The sequence below is a fragment of the Sylvia atricapilla genome, chromosome 2, assembly GCF_009819655.1.
Source record: "Sylvia atricapilla isolate bSylAtr1 chromosome 2, bSylAtr1.pri, whole genome shotgun sequence".
Lineage (NCBI taxonomy): Eukaryota > Metazoa > Chordata > Aves > Passeriformes > Sylviidae > Sylvia > Sylvia atricapilla.
The window spans coordinates 88,061,974-88,085,981 of record NC_089141.1 but is presented as its reverse complement, the minus strand read 5'-3'; the positions used below and the strand labels follow the sequence as shown (position 1 = coordinate 88,085,981).

At 38.0% G+C, this 24,008-nt stretch overlaps 1 protein-coding gene across 1 annotated transcript; it reads right to left on the bottom strand.

Annotated features, from left to right (window-relative positions):
• Nucleotides 1–1,523: 1,523 nt before the first annotated feature.
• On the bottom strand, nt 1,524–23,626 carry SLC5A7 (solute carrier family 5 member 7). Its single transcript, XM_066339925.1, has 8 exons — nt 23,431–23,626; nt 16,182–16,295; nt 13,170–13,325; nt 10,464–10,612; nt 6,780–6,923; nt 4,822–4,975; nt 3,143–3,360; nt 1,524–2,405 (listed from the first exon to the last, which is right to left on the bottom strand). The coding sequence occupies exons 1-8, from the start codon at nt 23,606–23,608 to the stop codon at nt 1,782–1,784; spliced, it is 1,737 nt and encodes a 578-aa protein (XP_066196022.1). The 5' UTR covers nt 23,609–23,626; the 3' UTR covers nt 1,524–1,781.
• Nucleotides 23,627–24,008: the final 382 nt, after the last annotated feature.

Below are 24,008 nucleotides of genomic sequence, written 5' to 3'. Positions count from 1 at the left end.
TGTTTAAGACTCCACAAAAGGAGCAAAACATATCTAAGGATTCAACCTTGTGAAAGCTTATGTCAACATTGAATGCACAAGTCGATGGCTTCTTCCTTTTGCAGCAAAACCTATTCTTACATCTCCTATCCTCCTATAACTCCTCGTGCTGTGAGTGTTAAAAAAAGAAATCTCACTGGTGACAAGCAACAGGAGGATATCTGGATTTCAACGGAACATTTTGCGTCATACACAGATTTTAAAAGGAATTATTGGAGCATAACTCTTAATTGTAGAGAAATGTAGCTACTGGAGCTCGCACTGAGAAAGGCACATACCAATGAGGACAGACACAATCACCTTGGCCGTGGGCGAGTGGAAATGACATTGCGTGTTCCTGCCAGCCCAGGCACAGTCAGCAGAGGCCTCATCTCCCCCCTTTGCTGCTTCTGGCCAGCATTCCGTGGGTGAGCCAAGTCCTGTCAGCACCTGGCCACGGCTGCTGCTCTGCAGGCTCCCTGCAATGGCCGGGAGGACAGGGGCCAATGGAGGAGTCCAGCACTTAGGGAAAGACACCACTGTGCCTCTCACTGTGTTTGTGGGTTCAGCATTCCTTTCAGCTCCTCTCCAGGCTGCTTTCAGAGGCAAGCACTTAGAGACGTGAAAAGCTGTCCAGCAAGCCTGTTTTTTTTGAGAACTTCATTAGGAAATGTTATTTCCTATTGGAAAACCTGGAATTTCCAGAGTAATTCCAGCATGACCAAGTCAAAAGAATTTTCAGCATCTTTAAGAATAGCTTTTTTAGTAAGTGAAAATTGGGAATTTTTTGCAAGGAAAACCCTCTCATCTCTCTTTTCAAGCCTTCTTGATTCTCTTTACTTTTCAATATTTACTTCATTGGTAAATTTGCTTGGTGTAAGACTACTTTGCTTGTATTCACTTTGATGATAAATCAAGATAAGGCTTCTTCTCCCAAGACTGAAAAGTTTTATCTAGTTTACGCTTTTCTATAAGAGCCATTTTTGACAAGCTGAATTTCAACTCCAGTTATTGCTCTAAGAATTTTGGTGAGTCACTAACCACAGAAAAAGGAAGCGAACACCTATATTAACATATTTTACTTGAGGTTGTCTTATATCAGATATAGAAATTTTAAACCAGTGATTTAATTTTAACTTTTAAAAATTAATATATCATGTTTAGCAGTCCTATAAGGAATTTATTACTATTTGTGCATTTTACTGTCTCATACAAATAATAAAATACTAGGTTGTATTATTTAAATTTCTTTATGAGGAAAAAATTACTAGACCAAAACCCCAGGGAAGTTATCTATCTTTCTTTGCTCAAGCAACTAGCTCTTTAGTAATAAATCACTTATAGCTGTGGCAATATATTTTCACCTAATGCCAATAAAATGCTGAGTGATAATATTTCAGATTTGCTGTACTATAATCTCTTCATATGATATCCTAGCTAAGAACTGTTGCACATTTTCTTCTAGCTATATTTTAAATTTTAAATATTTTTTAAATTGTACAGTATGTAGCTCTGGATGGATGGAATGGAATTGAGTGTATACTTTAGTATACATTCAATATATGCTCTGTGATCTAATCCAACATATTAGATAATAGCAGAAAAGAGTTCCTCCCATGGGATAGTCCTGCTCCCAGAAACAGCTTAAGAATGTGCAGCGGCATTTTATTCCCAATTCTTGCTTTTCTTCTGACAAAATGCTTCTCACTATTATTTGTACAATATCCTGCTTCTCATTGTTTTGCCTGTGGTTACAAGATTTTTTAATTATCTTCAGTGTTGGACAGTTCTGGACTTGAATCAACGTAGTTGAAGGCTTCCTTGTTTGTGAAAGTTGAGCTCAAAGTTTGACTGTGCCGTGGATTCACAGGTGCAAGTTCATTTAATACAATATTGTCACTTTTTACAAGAGTCGCTTTGTCCATGTGTTCTCTACTGTATCTGGCAACAACAGCATCAAGGAAGTCCAGCTTTGGAGGCAAAGTCCCACTTTCAAATAGGTATTTGGCTAAATAGGAGACTGTGACATTAGTAACGAAGGAAGTGAGCATAGAAAGGGTTTTAAATGGGAATCGCTGGATATAGAGATTGTTGTCATCTTGATACCAGCCAGGGTAGAAGATCAAGGGCTGAAGGTAGAGGTACGGCTCTCCTCCAGTTATTCTGAGGACAAGGCCAAAGAGGTATCCTGCAATGGCACCGTAAGTGTTGGTTCCTTTAATAAATAACACACACAGGAGCTGGGGGAATATGATGATATAAACGAGGTCAGAGCTGAGGTACCAGAGGCCGTACACTGACGAAGCCAGCAGTGCCATTGCTGTTGCTGATGCTCCAAACAGAAGAATAGTGATTCTCATGACCCACACAATTTCCCTGTCTGAAGCCTGCAAAAAAAAGGGCAGTGTTAGATGGTTTTTTCATGTCTATGCATGTATGTCTACACTTATATACAGTCAATATAAAGTACTGAATTGTAAAAGAAAGCTTTTCATGATTCATTCAATAATAATTACAAACTAATATCTTATTTCAATCTCAAACTCAGAGAAAAAGCCCTAAGTGTTACGGTTGCCATTCCAAAAGCCATTACTCTTTGAACATAGCAAAAAGCTTGATGATGAGTCAAAGAGAAAAAACAGCAGTGTAAGAAATAACTTTTAAATAGAATTGTGATATGGCTCAACTAGAAAAAAACCTGTCAGCATCAGAATTTCTTCTTCTCTGTTTCCTAAGAAAAACTCCAACTCATTAGACCATTCAGTTGCCAAATGATTTCTCAATAAATGAAGGATTAGAAAAATGTCTCATTTTGTGAAGGATTTAAGTAGAACTTAAGCTTGTAGCAACAGTAATTAGCTGTTTGGATGAATTGCAGTTCCATAAGAAGTCTTGACAGCTGCCCTCCGCAAGCCACCTTTTTCATTTCTGTCATCAGTCACAACCGTAATTATTTTTATGATTTTCAGTTTGTTCAACATACTGTTAGTAATTAAATTTTTTTTCTAGTTATAGGCAGGAACATGAAAGAGGTATTTCATTATGAAATAATAGTCCAAGTATCACCTAGTTAAGGTCTCACCTAAAATTTTCTCTAAAAGTAAAACCAAAAACATTATCTCACATTTTGCCGAAAGGAAAGCTGGTAGATGTTCCGAGCAAACATAGAACTTGCTGATAAAATTGAGGAGTCAGCTGAGGACATCACAGCAGCAGATACAGCACCGAGGCCAAAGAGTGAGATATAGACTGGGCAAAGGTACTGCAGCACGATGGGTAAAATCATATCTGCTTCCTTTTTGCTCTTGGGGTCAGGGACACCGTATTCAGTCTGGTTCCAAGCTGCAATATGGACACCAGTATCTTATCAGTAACAGCAGCAGCCACAGCACCTCTTGACTTCACATGTAGCAAGCTATTCACATTACCACATTTTCATGCACATTCAGTGAACAAAGTGTAACTAGGACCAGACTGATGGCATTTCAGAGAGGCAGTGTCACACTAGTTTCTGATAGGCAGATTCAGTTCAGCTCAGCATTTTTGCTTGTCTCTGAAATAAACTTTAAATTGCTCATAAATGTAGTTTTATTTAATAAAATATGTCTGTGATCCATGTATTTTTGTGATGTATTCAACTACTCTTTTGGATTACAGACAGGGCTCAAAGCAATGTAAACACTTCTAACAGAATAATTTTTACAGTTCAGCTACACAGTCACCGTGATGGGGATCACTGTTGCCAGATGGATATGAAAAGATTACACTCACACCTTCAGGTTGTGAGACGAGAAAGAAGAAAGAAGGCAGTCTATTTTGGGTTTAGGGTTTAAATAGGGTTTGGAGTTTGACCAGCAACTGGGGGACAAGGTTGACACCTCTCTGACCCCACTGGTCAAACCAGAAGTCCATCAATTTGTCCTTCCCCCTGGAAAGGAATGCATTATTTACAAAACATCACTTTTTGTTTATCTTACAATTCGTGAGAAACTCCAGTACAGAAACGTAAAACATCAGAAGGCTGAAAAATCACGGTGACAGATCACTCTTACTATGACAAAGAAAACCTTGACAAGGATATATTGGTCAAGGTAAGAAATTTCTGATAAATCAAAGAATAATTTAGGTTGGAAAACACCTTTATGATCATTGAGTTGAATCATTAGCCCAGCACTTCAAGCCCACAAATAAACCACATCCCCAAGAGCAACATCTACAAATATTTTAAATAGCTCCAAGGTGGTGAATCCACCACTTCCCTGAGCAGCCTGTTGCAACGCTTGACAAACCTTTTGGTGAACACATTTTTCTTAATATCCATCCTAAACCTCCTCTGTTGCTACTTGAGGCCATTTCCTCTCATCCTGTTGCTTGTTACATGGAAGATGCACCTTGCTACAACCTTCTTTCAGGTAGTTGTAGAGGGCAAAATGTCTTCCCTCAGTCTCTTTCTCCAGGCTGAATAACCACGGCTTCCTCAGCCATTCCCCATTATTACTGTTACAACCAAACAAAAGTACCAGAATCTAATGCAAACACTGAACAGAAGTGTTGTATCTGTATCTAGAAAGCACAAAATTATTTAATTTCATCCACTGTGGTAGGAACAATTTCCTTTGGGAGAAATATTCTACAACATGATTTTTCTCTGTAGTCTTCTGTTGAAGGAATCATGAGTTGAAAAATGATGCCACCTGGCTATCTAACCTGTATGTCACCTATGTCTAACACAAGATTTATTTTCACACACTTATTGAACTATTCATTTTCTATTTATTGTACTACTGATTTTTAATTGTTTACCTGTAGATGCTCCAATTGCACCAATCAGTACTGCAGGAATAGCCATCACAATACAGCCAAAAGCAGCCAGGAATGACAGAACTTGAGCATATGTGGCAGAAGATGAGGAAAGAACTCTCTGGAAATATGCTTGCCATGGAATTCCTCCTAATGTCTGCAAATACAACAGCATGCTGTGATTTTCAGGTAGCTAAATCATTTTACTATCACCGAATAGAGAACATGTACAGGGATCATTTGAATGCTGAAAGCCATATTGCTAATTTAAATTTATTTATTGAATATCAGGCAGCCAGTAATAACTGAAACTTTCATTCTCACAAGCAACATCAAACCAGTGCAAGTCCACTTAAATCCCATTCTTTTAGACAAAGTTTTTTTTTTTTTTATATAATTAGCATCAAGACTTTGCACTTTCATAGTCTCTATAGCCCCCAAGTCTTCTGACTTGATAAAGCTTTATGAAAAGTACTATTTTTCATATTTCATATCTGAAGAATTTACCCTCCAATATTCCACCTCCACTAAAATTAGATTAGACTCTGATATTAGACTTTGTGAATGCATGTAGTCAATTACAGAAGGCGAGACATTTTGTATACATTGAACTCCGGAATCTGAAAAATTATTCTCCCATTGCCTTAAGCAAATACAATACCAATAGAAATGGAAGACAAAGCCAAAAGAAGGAAAAGTTTTGTTTTACGGTTAAAAACCCTTATCTTTTATTTGGATGTGTAACTAAAGATCCTGATTTGACTTAAAATCATTTCTGCAAAATATGACACAGAAGAGTACTACCGCAAGTTGGAAACTCGAGTGCTAACAATTCTGTCCTGAGAGCAGGATTTGAATAGTCTCCACTAAGTAACCAAATCTCTGTCTCTAAACAGCATGAAAAGAAAACCAAGAAAATTTCATAACCCAGTTCTATACACTAAATGGGGCAGGAGGCATTTGGACCAGAAAGTGTGTATACAGGTGTTTCATATAGCTTCATGCACACATAGGGACTAAATTAATGTTTCACAGAAAAGTCTGTTTTTTGACTTGCTATTTATGACTGTTTTTCTTTGCTGCCTTGATAATAATGTTCCTTTATCAAAGCTTTGCAAGAATGTGTAAATTTCTTTAGCTATAATGAAACAGACAAGACGAAAAGAAAATGTGTCATATTTGGCAATATCAGACCTTTCCTTTCCTCAACAGCAGAAATAAAACCTTTGGGCTTACAGGAGAGAATACAGCCATTTGAGCTAATGTCATACTTTGGATCTCTGAGAGAATGCTGAACAAAACAATGTGTTTTAATAGATCAATTATTGAAAAACCCTGAAAATTTTTGGCTGAGAGGATTTAAAAAAAAAAAAGCCAGAAAATGTAATCCCAAAGTACAACATGATAATAAAACCAGCGTAAATTTGCATAGGGACACTGAGAATGGAAAATGTTAGCATGTGTTTTAGATCCTCTAATGGAAAGCACTTAATAACCACTGATCCCATATGTAATATATAGGTATTAAATAATGAAAGACCTTGGTTCATTCTGGCATGTGTGCATGTATGAATTTATCCATTCTGCTATCTATCTCTGCATAGCTTTTTGTTCACCTATACCTAAGGCATATTTAATAATTTGTATAATGTATTTATGGCCTTCTGCAATATATGAGTTCCTCTGCCAACAATGACATCAGTTAAGCATTAGCTGCACACTTTTATTTAATTTTAACATGTCAGCTCTTTCAGCCTGATGATATTTAAATTGCATTCCTGGCAATGCTGGCTGATATGTCACTGAAATCATTCAAAAGTGCAGAAATATTAAGCAGAAGTCAAGAGGGTAAAAGTTTTCAGTTTGATAGAAAGTCTTAACTAGACTATTATTTTCAGCTGTCACAGTAGCATGGTGTAAGTGCTTAAATGCTTCACTCCCTCATACAAATCACAACTTACCAGTAAAAAGAAATTGTCCAACCATGTGTAAATGTCAAGTGAGTTGATAGATCCAAGCCAAGGTGCTTGGTACACCTCATGCACAGCCGTGAGCCCAATGTCTGTTACTGCAGGATGGGACATGGCAAAGGGGACACTGATCCACTGTAACCAAAGAGAAACAATGTGCTCAGGTCTAAAGAAGATATTCCCAATCTGTGAAATTTTATTATTAACACTTGTCTAGCTTTCTTATTCTTGCTTGCTACAGATTGAATACTAAATTGTCAATATGACTTGCAAAAAGTGATCTTATGTGCAGGTGGAACATCTCTGAAATCCAGGTAATGAAATCTTGGTAGTGGATAGCTCATCTGTGTCTTGGAGAGTGTGAGCAGAGAATTAATCAATGGAAACTGCAAAATCAGCAGCAAAGACACATTTATACAACGTTTTATTTTACCTAACCTCTTCATATGCTGTTTACACTCTTTCCTGGACCACATAGCAGAGAAATATTTACATACAAATCTTCATGTAACAGCATCAGGACCTGGCAGCATACAAGTGTAAGACATCACATCTGAGGAAGGCTTGGGAGTTCATTTTTAATTCAATACCAAATGAAGTATTGGAAGACTGTGAAAAGACAGGATTGCTGTTGGTGCAGCCTCATCTCTCTTCCTCTAGTACTAATATTAGCCCACTGTTACAGCACTTCTGTGTCTTGCAGATGTTTTCTAGGGGTCTCTTGACCATTTGCAGTCTCTTTGGTTCTTACCTAAATCAAAAAGTCTTCCCAGTGATGGTTTCTGCCAGGAGGTCCAATTCCTTCATCAACTGACTTTATGCGCATTTATTTGCAAAGCCATTTTGAAATTGTGTAAGTCATTGACCTTCTGTGGAGGAGACACTCAGCAGCTCCAACCGAGCTGAAGACCAGGCTTTGTGCTATATGGACTAGATCATCACAAGTACAGCATCCCTAAGGATCCAGTGATTTCCAAAACCACACAGATGGCCACAATCACAGCTGATCACAGTTAAGTGTATAGGGGCAACAGGAGCAGGGAGGGGAAAAGTCAAACATCTTTCTCTATTTTGCCACACCATTATTGCAATAATGTATGAGGAATATTTTGTAGCACTGCCTGTTATTCAGGCTTTTTATCCTGTACCATAAGATTCTGTTCTCAGTTAAACTTTGCCAGTTTAAGCAGTTGGACAGAAAAACTCCCTTCTCAATTTCTGCCTGAGCTTTTCTGTGAAAAAGCAACAAAATTTTTCAAATATCTTCAAGACATTTTGAGGGGAAAATAAACATATTGTCAAAATTAATGGATATTAATACACTCTTTCCTGAGAAATTCAGTGGGAACAAGGATGTCAAACAGATTATTTCATCCGCTTTCTGAATCTCAATTGTCAAACATCCAAGGGATGAGCTTCTGAACAGATGCAGTTTGGCCATACTCTGCTGAGATTTTCAGTAGAATAAATGTCTAAAAGTCCATCTGGAGTTTGCATGCCACTTCCCAGGATTTAATCAGTACTGTATTGCAAATACTTTATGACCTTTTGTGAACCATTCCAGTTCCTCACAGTAACCTAGCTCTTTATGGTCTCAAAGACTACCTTTCCATTAATAAATAAAACAAATCGAGACACTTTCTTTGGCCTTGCAGTTTACTGGGATGTCATCATTTACACCTGTATATTGAGACTCCTTTTCCTGCCAAAAATGACAGCCCTGAACTATTCCTGGGAATTATTTGGGAAAATATAGAGTTTAGAATAGGGAATTAATAATACAGATGAGTTGAAGAGGTAGTTAATAGTGGGGATACAGGCTCAGGAAAGATAAATATGAAGAGATGAGAATTGCAGGTGTGGGTACAGGAAAGTCAGGAAGGAAGGAGAGGTGCTACATGAGACCATAAAGAATAAAACAAGGATGCACATGGAGTGGCTGAGGTAGAGGTTGTGGAAGCCTAAGGAAAAAGCTGTGGCTGAAAGGAGGAACAGGGGTGATTATAACAAGCCTTTTGTCTTGGATAAGAGCAGGAGAGAAACCAGACATTATAGGAAGGAGCAGCAAAGGTCCGTGACAGTGCAAGTAAAAACTGCTCCAGAGCCTTGAGGAGAAGCTGGGATAACTGAACCTGTGCCATCCTCTGCTGTGACATCTACTGTGAGAGTGGCCCATCTCATCTAAACCTGTCTCCCTATAACATAGCTATTTAGATACTGACTCTTCAGCCACACTGATAACACTCTTGAGTTCATGAACATGGGTTCTTCAGCATTACATTATTGCTGTTTATTTCAAACGGGAAATTATATACAGAGCCCAACCTGAATTAAACAGAACACTATCTATACCACCTAAACACTACCTATAGATCTAATAATTTGGAAGACTCCCGTACAACCTTCATTTTCTTCCCATCCCCCATCAGATTCATGCTGATTTTAATGTTATTCCCATGGGATCAGGCTCTCTAGTGGTTTATGAGTTGATCACACTGGAAGACCATTTCTGTACTTTAATTTATCTCCAGTTTTGAGAACTTTTGTAATGCATGCCATCCCTAGAAACTTAATGTTTCACAAATATTAACATTTATGTTAGGGAAAGAGACAGTATTTTCCCTGCTGTTCAGATGAAGAACAATGATACGAGGGAAGGTCTGGAGTAACTTTTTATTTGAGGTGGCCAGTTGGAACTCAGATTTGCTTTTTCAGGCTATTTAGCACCATTTCTATTAAATCACTTAAATCACTTATAGTCCTCACAGTAAGATGCCATGGAGTAAGCACACACAGAGGGCTGGTTAATGACCCCCTGTGTAAACACCGGCTGAAGCAATTTCCCTAGAGCTGCACAAGAACTCTGTTGAAAGCAAAGAACACCAGTCCCCCAAGGTGACCTTTGGTTCCTTCATCTTGAGCCACCCTGTTTATTTTAGCACCTGTGACTGTCTATTACTGCCACTGGCAAACAGAGCCGGTGGCTTCTTTGATTTCACCCTTGTGATCTGGACTCTGTCACACTGATGCTTTTCAATATAGGGCTTAAAGAACAGCAGTAAATAAAAGGCTACCCACTAGCATATCGCTGATAGCTGATTATGGGTATTCACACTACCACATTAAAATAGCCAAGACATCTGGTGAGACTTCTTATATTACGGTTGCCAGGGGTGGTGGAGGAAAATGGGGGAAAAACCAAGAAAGTTAATTAAGTCAACAGGAGGTTAACTAAGCTGTGTAGGTGATAACCACAGAGAAGAGAAGCAGTAGAGCATCAACTCTGCAGGTCCAGTGACAGCGTTTCTGGAATACTTTGCTGACAGCTTCCTATGATGCCTCCTTCCAGTGCCTGAGTCACAGTCCTATAGACAGACAGGAAAGGAGTCTGCACCAGTCCTGTTCTGAGTTAGATGTATACTCTAGAGGAAAATTGCAAGAGTGGTTGGACTGCCAGACTGGCTGGAAAAGAGCCAAAGAATCAGACCTCTTGGACAGCACTATTTCCAAAGTACAGGCTGTACAATGATGCAAATGCAGCCTTTTTCTAGTCAGCACTTTGTGAGTCTGACCAGTTAGCAATGCTCTGCCTGGTACACCCCAGGATGCACTTGGCCAATCTAGCTGTTCAGGGCAAAATCCTTGACAAAATAAGGCATAACCCCCCAAACTTACCAGTCCCAGGAAGATGCAGAAGAGCTGAACTACGTCGGTATAGGCCACAGAATAAACCCCACCCATAAGTGTGTACATAGTGGCAATCAGGGCGGAAATAATGACTGAAATATTGACATTAATGTCAATGATCACACTTATAGTTGCACCTAAGGGGAAAAGCAAAGCACTGTGTGTTAGTGTGTTTATTACAACATGACTGATGAGAAGGCTCACCGTTGGTAAGTAGCATATATTGGTTCTGGTCTAATACTCAATAACAACACTAACAATTCCCCCCCTCTATATTCTGCACATCCTTTCTGCCCCTTTGAAGGGAATGGGAAAAGAGATGCTCCTGTTGGTCTAAGTTTGGCATCTGTCATTTTGCAGGTTCTTAGGAAACAAGGGAGAGAAGGCTCCCAACAGCACTTCCTTATGTTGCCCAAGTCTGTAAGGACTACACTCCCTTGTTCTGTCTGGGGAAACCAGCTATGCACATCCCTCATTGCCACAGTCTTCAGAAGGATACTGAGAATGTTCCTTCAGCACTACCACCTGCTGCCACAGCACTTTCAGGATGCACCCCATGAGGTCCCATGAAACTGTGTCTGTACAGTGTATTTTAAAGTTTCCTCACTTGCTTCTCGTCCGGCAAGTTTTCCTTGCATTAGACTTTCCCAGGCTCCTCAGGGTCCTGGGATTCCTAAAAACTGGTTTTACCAGCAAAGAATTAAGCAGAAAAGGCACTGAATACCTCAGCCTTTTCCACATCTTTTGCTACCAGGTGCCCTGAGCATGGAGGAGGTGATCCTTGAATATCAACCTGTTCTTCTTGACTCCAGGACAGTCTCCCACAGGATTCTTCCAAGCAGAATGTTGGAGAGGCCCAACTCTACTCCTCTGAAGTCTGTGGTTGCCATTGTGATATTTGCCTTGTTCTTCCTTCTCAGGACCATGAACTCCACCATTTCATGAACTTTGCAGCCAAATCTGCCTTTGACCGTTATACCTCTGACTTGTTCTTCCTTGTGTCTAAGTAACAGGTTCAACAGAGCACCTCTCTACATCAGCTCCCTGATGATTTGTGTTAGAAAGTAGCTGCCACTGCACTCGAGAAACCTCCTGAATAGCTTGTGTCCTCCTGCACTGCCCCTCCAGCACCTATCAGGATGGCCATACATTTCCCTTAGATGTATTAGCTATTTCAAGTGATTGCAGTGTTTTAAGACCATTTTTAAAAATTTCCTCTCCCTCTAATTAGGATGATTTAAATGAAACATCTTGCAACTACTATTAGCGCTTGGAGTTATTGTAGATGGATATTCTGGATCATGTATTTGGAAGAAAGACAAGATGATGTGGAAATATAAGAGCTTCTGGGAGCTGACAGATGTGGCTTTTGCTGTACAATGAGCCTTCAAAGTTTTTGTGCTTAAGAATTAGAAGCTCAGATCTCTTCTACCACTATAAGATCAGTGTTTCACATCTAGAACCCTGCCAAGCAAGGAGTCGTGATGAAGATCAAGTAGTGAAGAGTACTGGGATTAAACATGCATTAGTGAGGATAGGTGTGAAAAAGGAACTAGATTATCCACAGAATAGTTAAAATCAGAATCTTCGATGATCTTTATAACCATTGACAATCTTTAACTGTTGGCTGTTATATAAATCTAGAAAGGTATTCACACCACTTGTGCTGAAATGAAAGAGAATGGTTTGTGCTTAATCAAAAATATTCCAAATACTCTGAGTGTTATTCAAGTTATTCAACTCCTATCACCTCAGCATGCAATTTTTCTTAGTCTTTTAAGGATTTTGTGATGAAATTGTGGTAAACAAGCTCCCCATTGCTTTGCAGTTCATCAGAGCGCAGTTGGAGAGTACCTTCAAAGTTTATTTTTTTTTAAAATAGCTTATGCTAGAAGGCATTACCACATGCATGTGCATTATTAGAATGATTACTTGGTAAAAGTCAATTACTGGTGCTTCAACTCAAGAGCTTTCTCTGTTCTTAAAGGGGTTGCTAAATTCAGGCCTGAAATATAATTAAAAACCCTGGAAGCTGATTTGTTTTTCAGGACTGGATGAGTAGTTGAGTGATTTTCTACTGAGTCATAGTTTCACTAATTCTTCAAATCCTTTCTTGGATCCAAAGAATTTTCTTCATTTTGTCAAGAAGAAAGCCATTTAGAATTAAAGAATTCTTTAATTTATCAATCAGCATCTGGTTTACTTCTATTATTTGTGTTATGGAATGTTCTGTATATGTAGATCTCCTATATGTAAAGGATTATTCTGTTTACATGCATTGGAAATGCTGTTACATATCAGCATTTTTAAGCAAAATTTTGACTGGCTTCTGTCATCCCAGAGATGTAGAAGAAAGCTGGGTCAGATTTGACACAAAAGAGGCACTTGCAACCACTTATGTCACCCTCACTATTAACAGAAATTTTTTCCTAGATCCTTTCATGCTCTTTGAAAAGGGGTAACTTAAAGGTACATGAAAATGAATAGATAATTTGCATGTCTTTCCCTTATCAAAATAATAAAGGGGTAACATTACTGGATTTATTTGCTAGTTAGCATGGTTCTTAGAAATGTCGCAGTCTGACTCATTTGGCTTAAATAGTTACCATTTGGAACCAAAATTTTAATGCATTTCTGATAGTCTTAATAATTTCTACCTGTAATAAATTAATATTTATACTGTTTGTTCCTTACCTAAGGCAGAGAAGATGGCAGCAGCCCAAAACATTTCTCCCATTAAAGCTGGAATAAACAGTAGTCCTCCCATCCTTTTTCCATAAATCTGCTGAAAAGGGTCCAGCATCGTCACATAGCCTTTGGATCGCATGGGTTTTGCAAAAAAAAGGCCACCTACAAAGAAAAAGCAGCATAAGACACCAGCCGCAGTTTAGAAATGCATTACCATTATAGGATAAAGCATTCACTGTCAGTTAAAGATATAAAAATTTCACTAATACTGTTTGTTTGTTTGTTTGTAAGTAAAAAGTACAGTTAAAACATCCTCTGGAAACTTTTACATATGTCTACAGAATTACTTAAATACACGCGCTCCATTAATATCTATAGTCTGATAATTTTAAAAAAAGGCTTTGTCTTACTTTTTCTGGCTCAGTTTATGTAATCTCCCATTATGGATGCTGTCAGAGTTTTGTCTAATTTTGGATTAGTCTAAGAGAATGGCTTTTCCACCTAATCCTGTTGATTCTTTGACCAGAATCCCGCATGAAGTTTCACACAGTCCTACTCTAAAAATAAAACAGTCTGAGATTCCTGCATCAGAAATAGAATTTCACATGTGGTTTAGTACACACACAGCAAATCTGATTCTTTCAGGACAATTCAGATTTATTATGTATGTTTGAAACACCTTTACTACACCTGCAGGATAGGTCAGAGGTTTCCTGAGTTCTGCCCATGTCAGATTCCACATGTATTTGTCATACAGTTATTTCATTTATGTATGTTCAGGAATTTTGATGTATCACAATTCTGCTCAGCCTAGCTGGTATATGGGCTGGATATGTACATAAATGTCCCCACCTCAAATTCCTTCTATCTTGGGGAAAAAAAAAAAAAAAACAAACAAAAAAAAAAAAAAAAAAAAAAAAACAAAAAAACAAAAAAACCTATCTCAGGAAAGCTGAAAGAGCCCTGGTAATGAAACCTGTATAGTTGAGATCTGCACATGACTATATCCAAGTAGACTTCTACCACAGGAAAACTGCTGTATAAGGTATAATAATAAACTGGAAACCCTGTCAGTTCCCAACAAGATATACTGTATGGCATTTGGCAACCCTTAGTTAGGTTCCTCATGACAAGATATGCCATTCATTCATCATATTGTGCAGAAGATTTTCATATTTCTATATATTGCCTTTTATAACTCATATTCATTTCATCAATTTGCCTGAACAGAAGGTACTGGGTCACTGACATCCCAATTTATAGTGTTTATGTGAATGCTGTGTTTAGGCAGGTAGGTGCAGAAACCCTTCACCATTTTTATTTTTGGTGATGATTGGTTTGGTAATGGAACCTTTTCCTATTCCATTTGTTATGCCACCATTGCAAAAGACAATTAAAGAAGAAAAAAGCATAATCTATTAGGATGTTCAAACATCTATCAAAGAAAATAGGAGATATCCTAACCTTTAAAACTAAATTGCTTGAAAAAAATAAGGAAAATAAAATTATATGGGGAACAAACAGGGAGATTACATCAATCTTAAATGCTTCCTGTCTGAAGCATTAATATTTCTCCCAGCCTTGTATTAATAAATTTGATGATTTATTTTTAAAAGAAGGATAAAGAATTCCTCCCCTCAAACCTTCATGTACAGATCATGGCTACAGAAATTCTTTACTCTCTGTGCTCTGCAGAGAAATACATGGTTACACATATGGACTCTTTTTCTTTGCAGTGGCCATTATAATTTTCAGGAAAACAAGTCTGGGTGTCTGTAAACAGCTGAAAACAAGCAGAGAGGCTAGCTCTTCTAGACTATTGTTAATTTGTGTCAATTCTGCAGAGGCTGAGAGCCAGGAAGATGGTTTTGACTCCAGTCTTTGCAGTTGGTTAATGACATCGATGGATTGTGACCCTCATGAGCTCATAATGACACCATCTGATCTCCAGGCAGACTTCTACAGTCACTGCTTCCCTCACTGGAGGCAGAGCTGTTCTCAAGGATGGCAACCACTGCCAGAACTGGAGCTGGCCTGCACATGCCAGAGAGGAACATTTTCTAGTGGGGAAATTTTCAGCCTGGGAAGTGAGGATAACTAAGACAGGCCATTGGAAAGCATTTTCAATGGGCAAAAAGAAGGAGGAAAGAAAACAAGTTGTATAGGAAAAGATAAAACGTGAAAGAGGCTCTGGATAGGCAACCAAAGGAAACAAAGGGACAGGTTAGGTAGGAGGACTCTGAGAACACACTCAGAATAGACTGAGAGGTCAAGCAATATTAGCAAGGGGAGTATATCAGTCATGTTAAGGAAATATGAAAAACACAGGATCTTCTTTTCTATAACAACATGCTTTTTAAACAGTTGCATCATTATTGCAGCATTAAAACTTCTAATGCTGCCTGTATATTACACTCTGACCCTGCATATATCAGGATTCTACATCTGCATTCTGACATGTGATTTAGAGTTTTGTACTATTTTTAAGAGCTTGCACATTCCAGTTTTAAGGAAATAGTTTCCAGTTTAAGGAAATATTGATACATACTTCCTACACAAAATTAGAAAAGCTACCTAGATTCTACAAAGTATAAGCATTTTGCTGACTCAAAAGGATATTTGTATTACTCCAAGATTTATAGATGCACTGATACCTGGGCACCTGGGTCATATTCCAGATCATATAGGCAAATAAAGAAAACTTAAATATATACAACTTGGTATTGATAATCTAAACACATCTCCCCAACCTCTAACCTGCCCCACACCCCCACCCCCCGCCCCCCCCAAATATATTTATAATAATCAAATAGATCTTGACAAGGAGTTGAGGAAACTTGAGATATCAAACCATTTATAGAGATTTTCTGTTATCTTTCAATAGCCAAACGTACCAGCAGAAAGGATCCAGTTTACCTCAGCAACTTTTTATCAGACCCTAGTTTTTACATTTCAGAGAATGGACTTGACATCAGAACTCTTTAAAATGAGGGACTATAAGTTTTAATCTTTGCTTACCTAAAATCAGGCTAAGGGAATATCCAATTGGGGCCTGAGCCCAAGCTAGACCATAGCCTGGGACATACACAGCTTCTGCTGTCCCATTGATGTAACCTCCTCCAACCCACGTGGCTGAAAAGGAAGAGATGGAAAAGTCTTCAAAGTCCACAAAGAAAGAAAAGCTCACACATTGTATAATAAAATGGTCATTATGTATGGTTATTTTTTATTAAATGAACAATACAAATTGTTCCTTTACAACAATACAAATGAACAATACAAATTGCATCCTTTCATTAAAGGCAGCCCTAATTTGAATTTACAGTCTATGAAGCATATGAAAAAAGAAATAAAATGGACTGAGGCAATCATGAAGGTGTCTAAGTCTCTGTATAGTCAACGAAGATGTGAGGCCATATAGACAGCGAATGAGTCCCCCATTACCTATTTACTGTTTTGTTTGTGTTAGTACAAATGAAAGAGAGGTATAAGGGCGAGTCTGAAGAAGAACATTTAAATTAGACAAAAGTTTAATGAATGCATTATTTACCAGGACCTTCATGGAAAAAAAAAAAGCCATTTTAAACCTTGGTAAATTTTAATTGTTGCTACTTGAAGCGTATCAATAAACTCTGAGTTATTGAAATATTTCTCTGTACAGTTGTGGTGCTTTTTTTTTTTGTTGCTATATAAGTTTTAAACTTTGATTCTTTTATTTTATGCTTCCTTGAGCTATATTCCATAAGGGATATGTGCTATCTCAAATATTTCTGATTTTATCTTGCTCTCCAAAAAGCAGTATTTTTAATATACTAACCTTTGACACTTAATGAGTTGCTTCTCTGCCTTTAAAGGAAGTTTCTACATTTGAGAATTTGGGATCAACAGTATATATGAGAGAAAAACTCCAACAAAGAAATGTATTGTGATTACATCTGCAAAAATACTTCATAACAAATTAAGTGATAAAGTTTACTTCTTCCTGTTTGCAGACTCCATGCAAAAAATTTTAAATTATATCTACTGTATAATGGGTAAGTTTTATAAATCTAAGTTTGCAGTTTCAACAAGGGCAGACAGACCATTACAAGTCCTAGAATTTTGTAATGGTGTTTTGGTTTGTGTCAGAAGCCTTTACTTTTTCATATGAGAGTGTAAAAAGTCATAATAGTTCGAAATGTGTTTTTCTTAAACATTACTAAGAATTTTCCCATCACCCACCATTGTACAAGTAAACTTGATTTTGTGTTTAAGACAAACAATTGGAGAGAAAAACGAATTAAGAAAATTTAATAAAATTTCTTAAGAAATTTCATTAAGAGCTGAATAACCACTCTTTGCCGCTTGACTGTGATATCTCTCAAGTACTACTAGAGGGAATTTTGCTGAATTGCACTATGGCTTTAGAATCAAAAATCTTTGGCAACCAGAGAATTATAGTTGACCCACTTTCAGCAATTTGAAGTACAGGAATGGACCATTCTGTTGTTGGAAATGGTATAATGGACTTTTATGAAGGGTGTGCATGAAGAGAAAGACTGAAACAAAAGAAGTGACCCAAGGAGACCTGTTACAAGTAGACTTTTTGTTGTCAAGAGCTATTGTGTACTACAGAGGTGAGGGGTGAGTGACGCCCATATGGGTTCCATATGTGGAACAAGGGTTAAGGCTGATTCTTAATGAGAAGAGTGAGAAGACATAATCTACATAAAACGCCATCAAACATTCTGGATTTTGTGATTCTTGGCAGTGAGAATTAAGATAGAGGGGAGTGTGATACTTCATTTACCAGATTTCTAGAATCATAGAATTATTTGGGTTAAAAGGGACCTTAAAAAGCTTCTATTTCTAATCTCTCAGTGATAGGCAGGGATGCCACTCACTAGACCAGGTTGCTCAAAGCCCTGTCGAACCTGTCCTTAAACACTTCCAGAGATGGGGCATCTACAACTTCTCCGGGCAACCTGTTCCAGTGCATCACCATTTTCACAGTAAAGAATTTCTTCCTAATATATAATCTAAATCTGCCTTTCAGTTCTCTACCTCTACATCTCATCCTATCACTTCATGCCCTGCTTCCCATCTTTTCTATAAGCCCCCTTTAGGTACTGCAAAGCTGCGATCAAGTCTGCGCAGATCTTTCTCCTCTCCAGGCTAAGCAACCCCAACTCTCTCAGCCTGTCCCAGAGATCAGTGTTAGGCTCAGTCCTGTTTAATATCTTTACTGATTATCTGGATGAAGGGATTAAGTCTACCATTAGCAAATTGGCAGATGACATGAAGTTGGGTCAGAGTGTTGATCTGCAGGCTAGAGAGGTGGGCTGAGGCGAGCTGCATGACGTTCAACAAGACCAGGTGCTGAGTCTTAGACTTTGGTCACAGCAACCCCAGGCACATGCTGTAGGCTGGGGACAGAGTCTGGAAAACGGTCCAGCACAAAAGGACCTGGGGTGCTGCTCAAGAGCAGCTGAACATGAGCCAACGTGTGCCCAGCTGGCCAAGAAAGCCAATGGTAGCCTGGCCTGTACAGGATGGTAATAGTGCAAGCAACAGGAAAGTCATCATCCCCTTGTACTCAGTACCTCTAGCACTGGGTCCAGTTCTGGGCCCCTCACTTTAAAAAGGACATTGAGTCCTGAAGTGTGTCCAGCAAAGGGTGGCAAGGCTCATGAAAGGTCTAGAAAATGTCTGATAAGGAAAAGCTGAGGCACTTGGGTATGTTTAGTCTTGAGAAGAGTAGGACCTTATTGCTTTTTACAGCTGCCTGATAGGAGGATGTAGCGATGTGGGCCAGTGTCTTCTACCATGCCTGCAGTGGAAGGACAAGAGGAAATGGTCTTAAATTGAGACAGGGGAGGTTCAGATTAGATATTAGAAAAGAATTTTTGACTGTTAGGGTGGTCAGGCATTGGAATAGCTTTCCCAGGGAGGTGGTGGGGTTACCGTCCCTGGAGGTGCTTCAGAGGTGTCTGGATCTGGCACTGGGTGATGTGGTTTAGTGGTTTAGAGGTTTACAGTGTTGGTGCTGGGTTGACAGTTGGACTCGATGATCTTAAAGGTCTCTTCCAATCCTGATGATTCTACAACGGTGATTCTAAGCTTTTCTCAACAAGGCTGCTCTTAATCCACTCATCACTCACCCTGTATCCATGTTTGGGTTTGCTCTGATCCAAGTGGAGGATCTTATATGTGGCCTCTTACACGAGGCCAGGTACCTCTGTATGGGGTCCCTTTCCTCTAGAGTATCAAACATAGCACTCATCTTGGTGTCATCCACAACCTTGCTGAGGGGGCCCTGAGGGATGCCACTCCCTACAAAAAAATCCGTGACTACATGGGATGTGTGTTGCCTATTGTGTCTCAAGCAACATAGTCTTATGGAATAGGCACTGTCTACAATATCAAGAAGTAAATACTTAGAAAATTAAGCATATTTGTCTCTTTCCCCAGAAAATGCATAAGCATGAATTCTACATTAATTATATACTTGGTTACAGGTAGGAATAATATCCCATAGTCAATGACAGATGTCCAACATTGCTGCAGCTGTGGTGACAGGGGATTTCAGTTCCAGCATTGATTTGCCAACAGTTGCTACAGAGGTTCTCCAAGGGGCACTTAGATGCCATGCCTAGCTTCTTTATTTTCTTCTGGAGGAGATCAAGTCAATTCCCTTCTGTGTGATGTTGTAGGAGTCATTACCCTCCACTGTTTGCCCTGCAGACAGATATTGCTGTGTAAGGTGCCATAAAGGCTTTAGTGTTTATATTTAATTTTATTTTTTGATTTCTGGATTGGGGTTTGAAAAATTGCTGCTAATCAATTTTTCTGTGCACATGACTGTTCTGGAACATCTGTCAAGGACCACAGAGCTGTAGGAAGGTGTTATATATCTTCTTCTGAGGAGGTGAATGGGTAGTCAGCACGTACACTGACACAGGTAAATACATTAGAAATGAAATAAAGGGATAAGATAGGATGGGATTTCAACCTTAGATATTAATTTTCTGATTCTCATTTGCTAAGCCACAATTTAAAGTTAGTTTAATCCCTTTATTTTTGGTGAAATTCTTTTTGTTTTTCCTAAATCAGCAAAAAGGAATATAATATTTAATAATCTATGGAAGCAATAATGTGGTAATCTATTTTAATCTTCTCTTTGCCTGCTATTTGAAGAAGAAAAAAATGCAGCAAATACCAACATCCATTTAAAACATGCACCATAAGAAATGATCAGACAAATACTGAGGGTAAGGAGTGCAAATTTTCTTCTAGTTCCTATGAGACAGAGAAATTGATCTCTGGGTTTGTGGTATATATTGATATATACTAGGAAACAGAATTTTTTGACACTTCCTCAGGAACAATTTTCTGACCACTCAAATTATTTAATAAACTCATCAAGTTCTGTAAAATGAGAATTCTCATCCATACATTTGAATAAAATAGAATTATGCAGTATTTCTTTTTAGTTTGGTAGACTATGTAGCTCTATCCAATGAAAATGTAAAAATTAAATCAATAGATTAATAGACCTTTCGGGCCATGTTTGTGAGCATTTAGTTATGTAATCTCAACTATGTCCTTTGAGGTTTAAACTTGAAAACCAAAATCAAATTACATTCAATTTTGTTGCAGATATCACTTCTTAAAAAATTCATTCACAAAAATAAGGAAGACTAATAATTAAAGCAAAATTTTATCTCAAATTATGTAAAAATTATACCCAGAATAAATGTGTCTATTATGGTACAATGTTATTTCATTTTAATATTAGCTGCTGTGATCCTTCCACAATTCAACCTTTTCACTCTTTCCATTTTCTTACTTGCAGACACACTCAACCTTCAACAGGCTTCGTGTTCAGCAGTTCAGTAGCTGGTTGATATAGCTCTTTCTTCTTCAAGATCATAGCATATTTCCAAAAATACACACAGCTGTTATTCATAGGTAGTGCTTTAACATTTTTCAATGTTGTTTAGAAAATCAACTATAATTACTTTGGAATCTGGACTTCGATGCTTATGTTCTGAATTTTATTTTAAATTTATAAGCTAAGTGCTGTCATCCTCTCCACTAAATAACCCTAGAAACTTCTGCCACCTTCATAGCCAGTACCCGTGGAACACTGTAGAGTTTGTCTCAGGCAAAAAAGAAAGAATAAGGCCTTGTCTCATAACCCAAAATGCTTCATGTACATACAAACAACATCCTTTCTGGAGAGCTTTAAAACAATTCTTGTTTTCATTTGTGGGGTAGGCTTTGCTTTCTAATTTATAATTAAACCTGAAAAATATAAAGACGATGTTGGAATAGTCATGTATTGCAAATAGTCATGGTTGTGAGGTGCAAAATCAGCATCGATCATTTTTTGAAAAGCAAGTATGCCCTCGAATAATGTGTCCAATTTGTAAAAATTATCATCCTGTAAAAATTATTGTGGATTTTCATCAGCTTACTTTCATAATTGTTTTGTTATGACTATAAACCGAGTGCCCCAAACACCCTCACTGAGACAGAACTCGGACTAACTCCTGGCTCAGCAGATTTGTGCCCAGATCTTGCTTTATGCGCCAGGCGTGGCTCGCTATGAATGAAAGTGTAGGTTAGTTGCCATATCAAGCTTTAATTGCCAGATTTAAGGAAGGCATAGGGGAGAAAGAATGTCAGCCCTGACAGTATAAAGTCCATGACAGTTTTAGCTACCCGAAGGCTTTGAGATCAGTCTGATATTCTGCTGCAAAGATGAGATACGGTGCCATCTCTAGAGCTTGCACAATACAGGATGAACACATGTGGGTGTGAATTAGTGGCGGCTACAGAATGTGCCTGAGATATAGGAAATCCTAGTTCAATCTCATCTGTGCTTTAGCTGTTACACAAAATTTTCCTGCAAAATAGGATTAAGGAGACCAGAATTTGTATCTTCTATATGCAAAGCCATTAGTCGTAGCCACTTCTGTGGGAAATGCTTTTTTTCATCTCAACTTCCTTGATTTAATGTTTATTGCTTTATGGCAACCAATATTTCTGCAAAATATTCTGGTTTCAGTGCTCTTGAAAACATTTCATCCAGCAGAAAGCAGTCTAACCACCTATTGCTATGAGCAGAGTCTCGTCATATCTTACGCACCAGTAGCCGATGGATTTGTGATACAGCAAATTACAGCATAGTGCAAAAAGTAGAACATCTCACTGTATTCAAACTTTATTGACTTTTACAAACATTCTTCACTCAATATCTAATTTTTCAGTCTTTGAATGAGCAAAACACTCCTGTAAAACAATGTGAATTTCTCTCAAATAAAGAACGCAAAGTTTTGGCCCAAGTTTTACCTGGCTCTTCCTTATTAGATAATTGTGAAAACAGAAAAGGGAAAACCAGCAAAACAACTGTAGTCAAATAAATTCAATTTGACAATTGAAAGGGCTTTGCCTGAATAGGATTTAGAATAAATTAAGAATAAATAATTTTAAAAAGGCATGCCTAAAAATTAATTTTCCTTAATATAATGGTGGGCTAATTCACTCATCCTATAATGTATTTTTGTTCCAATACCATAATATAAGTTTTGAGATTTTGGACAGTATTGGGAATATCCTTTTTACCCAGGTAAGACAGCTGGTTTGACTGGCTCTGGGAGTCAGAGAGCACTGTTTACAAAATCAGTGAAGAGCTCTTCCTTCACCCAGTCTTTTGTTACTGATACTACTATTGAGAGTAATGCATTATTTTGTCCAGCTGCTGAAAAAGAAGCTTAAAGAATCCATAAAATAAGTTTGCTGAAATCTGTACAATTACAAGTTTGGAGTTAAGCCAATTTTATTTTTAAAAGTAAATTTATGTTGTACACCTTCCCCTTCCCAGCAATCTTTTTCCCTATAAACTTTGTTTTATTTAGATGAAACAAATGCAAGAATAATGCAAAAGTATGGATGGTGTTAAAAACAATAACAGTTATTTTAAAACTTTCTAATTAATCTATATTAGTTCCATACTTTTGTCTCAAACATATCTGATCTACAGATTAATATGGAATGAAAATACATGAAAACTAATGAAAATATATTCTTCCTCTAAGATTTACAGCTATTTGGTTTTTTTATGATGATGCTACATTCAGTTGTTCATTAAACAATTGGATAAAAGGTATATATATTTTCCCCACTTTGTATTACTCAACATGCAGATTGCAATTCATTCAGATGGAAAACTGACAAGTTACATTCTGGCTAGGAAACAAAAAGGTGTTTTTTTTTTACATACCTGTCATTGTAAATCCACCAACTAGCAAACCAATGTCTCTGCCACCGACTATAATAGCTTCGCTGCGATCTCCATCACTGCCGGTGTTCTTGGTTTTCCAAGCAGCCCATATCCCTACTGCCAGGATTGCCAGGTAGAAGACAATTATGGCCACCAGTCCCTCCACATGGAAAGCCATGTTGAAGTCCCAGCTGGTTCTTTTACCGTTATTTCATTAAGACCTCTGGAGAGAATGCAATAATAGGTCTGCTTTTAACACGCCTGCCTTTTAGAATCAGTGTACAAAACCCCTCAGATGGTTATTAAAGAGACTATTCTGGTGAATTTATGAAATGAGATTTTCAGATGCATTTGAGATTAATGTCACTTGCCAATTAAAACGCCTATGGAACAACAACCAGTGGTTATAGTCCCTGAACACAAAGGGGAATGAATGACGTGGCTGAAAGCTACACTATCCTTAGAAGTCAGTTACTGAGCACTGAATTATTTTGGTATCACCAAGTCCTCTATGTCTGGGAACTTTTCAGTCACAGACTAGTTTGGTACAGGAGATAGAAGATCTTGGCCATGTGGAC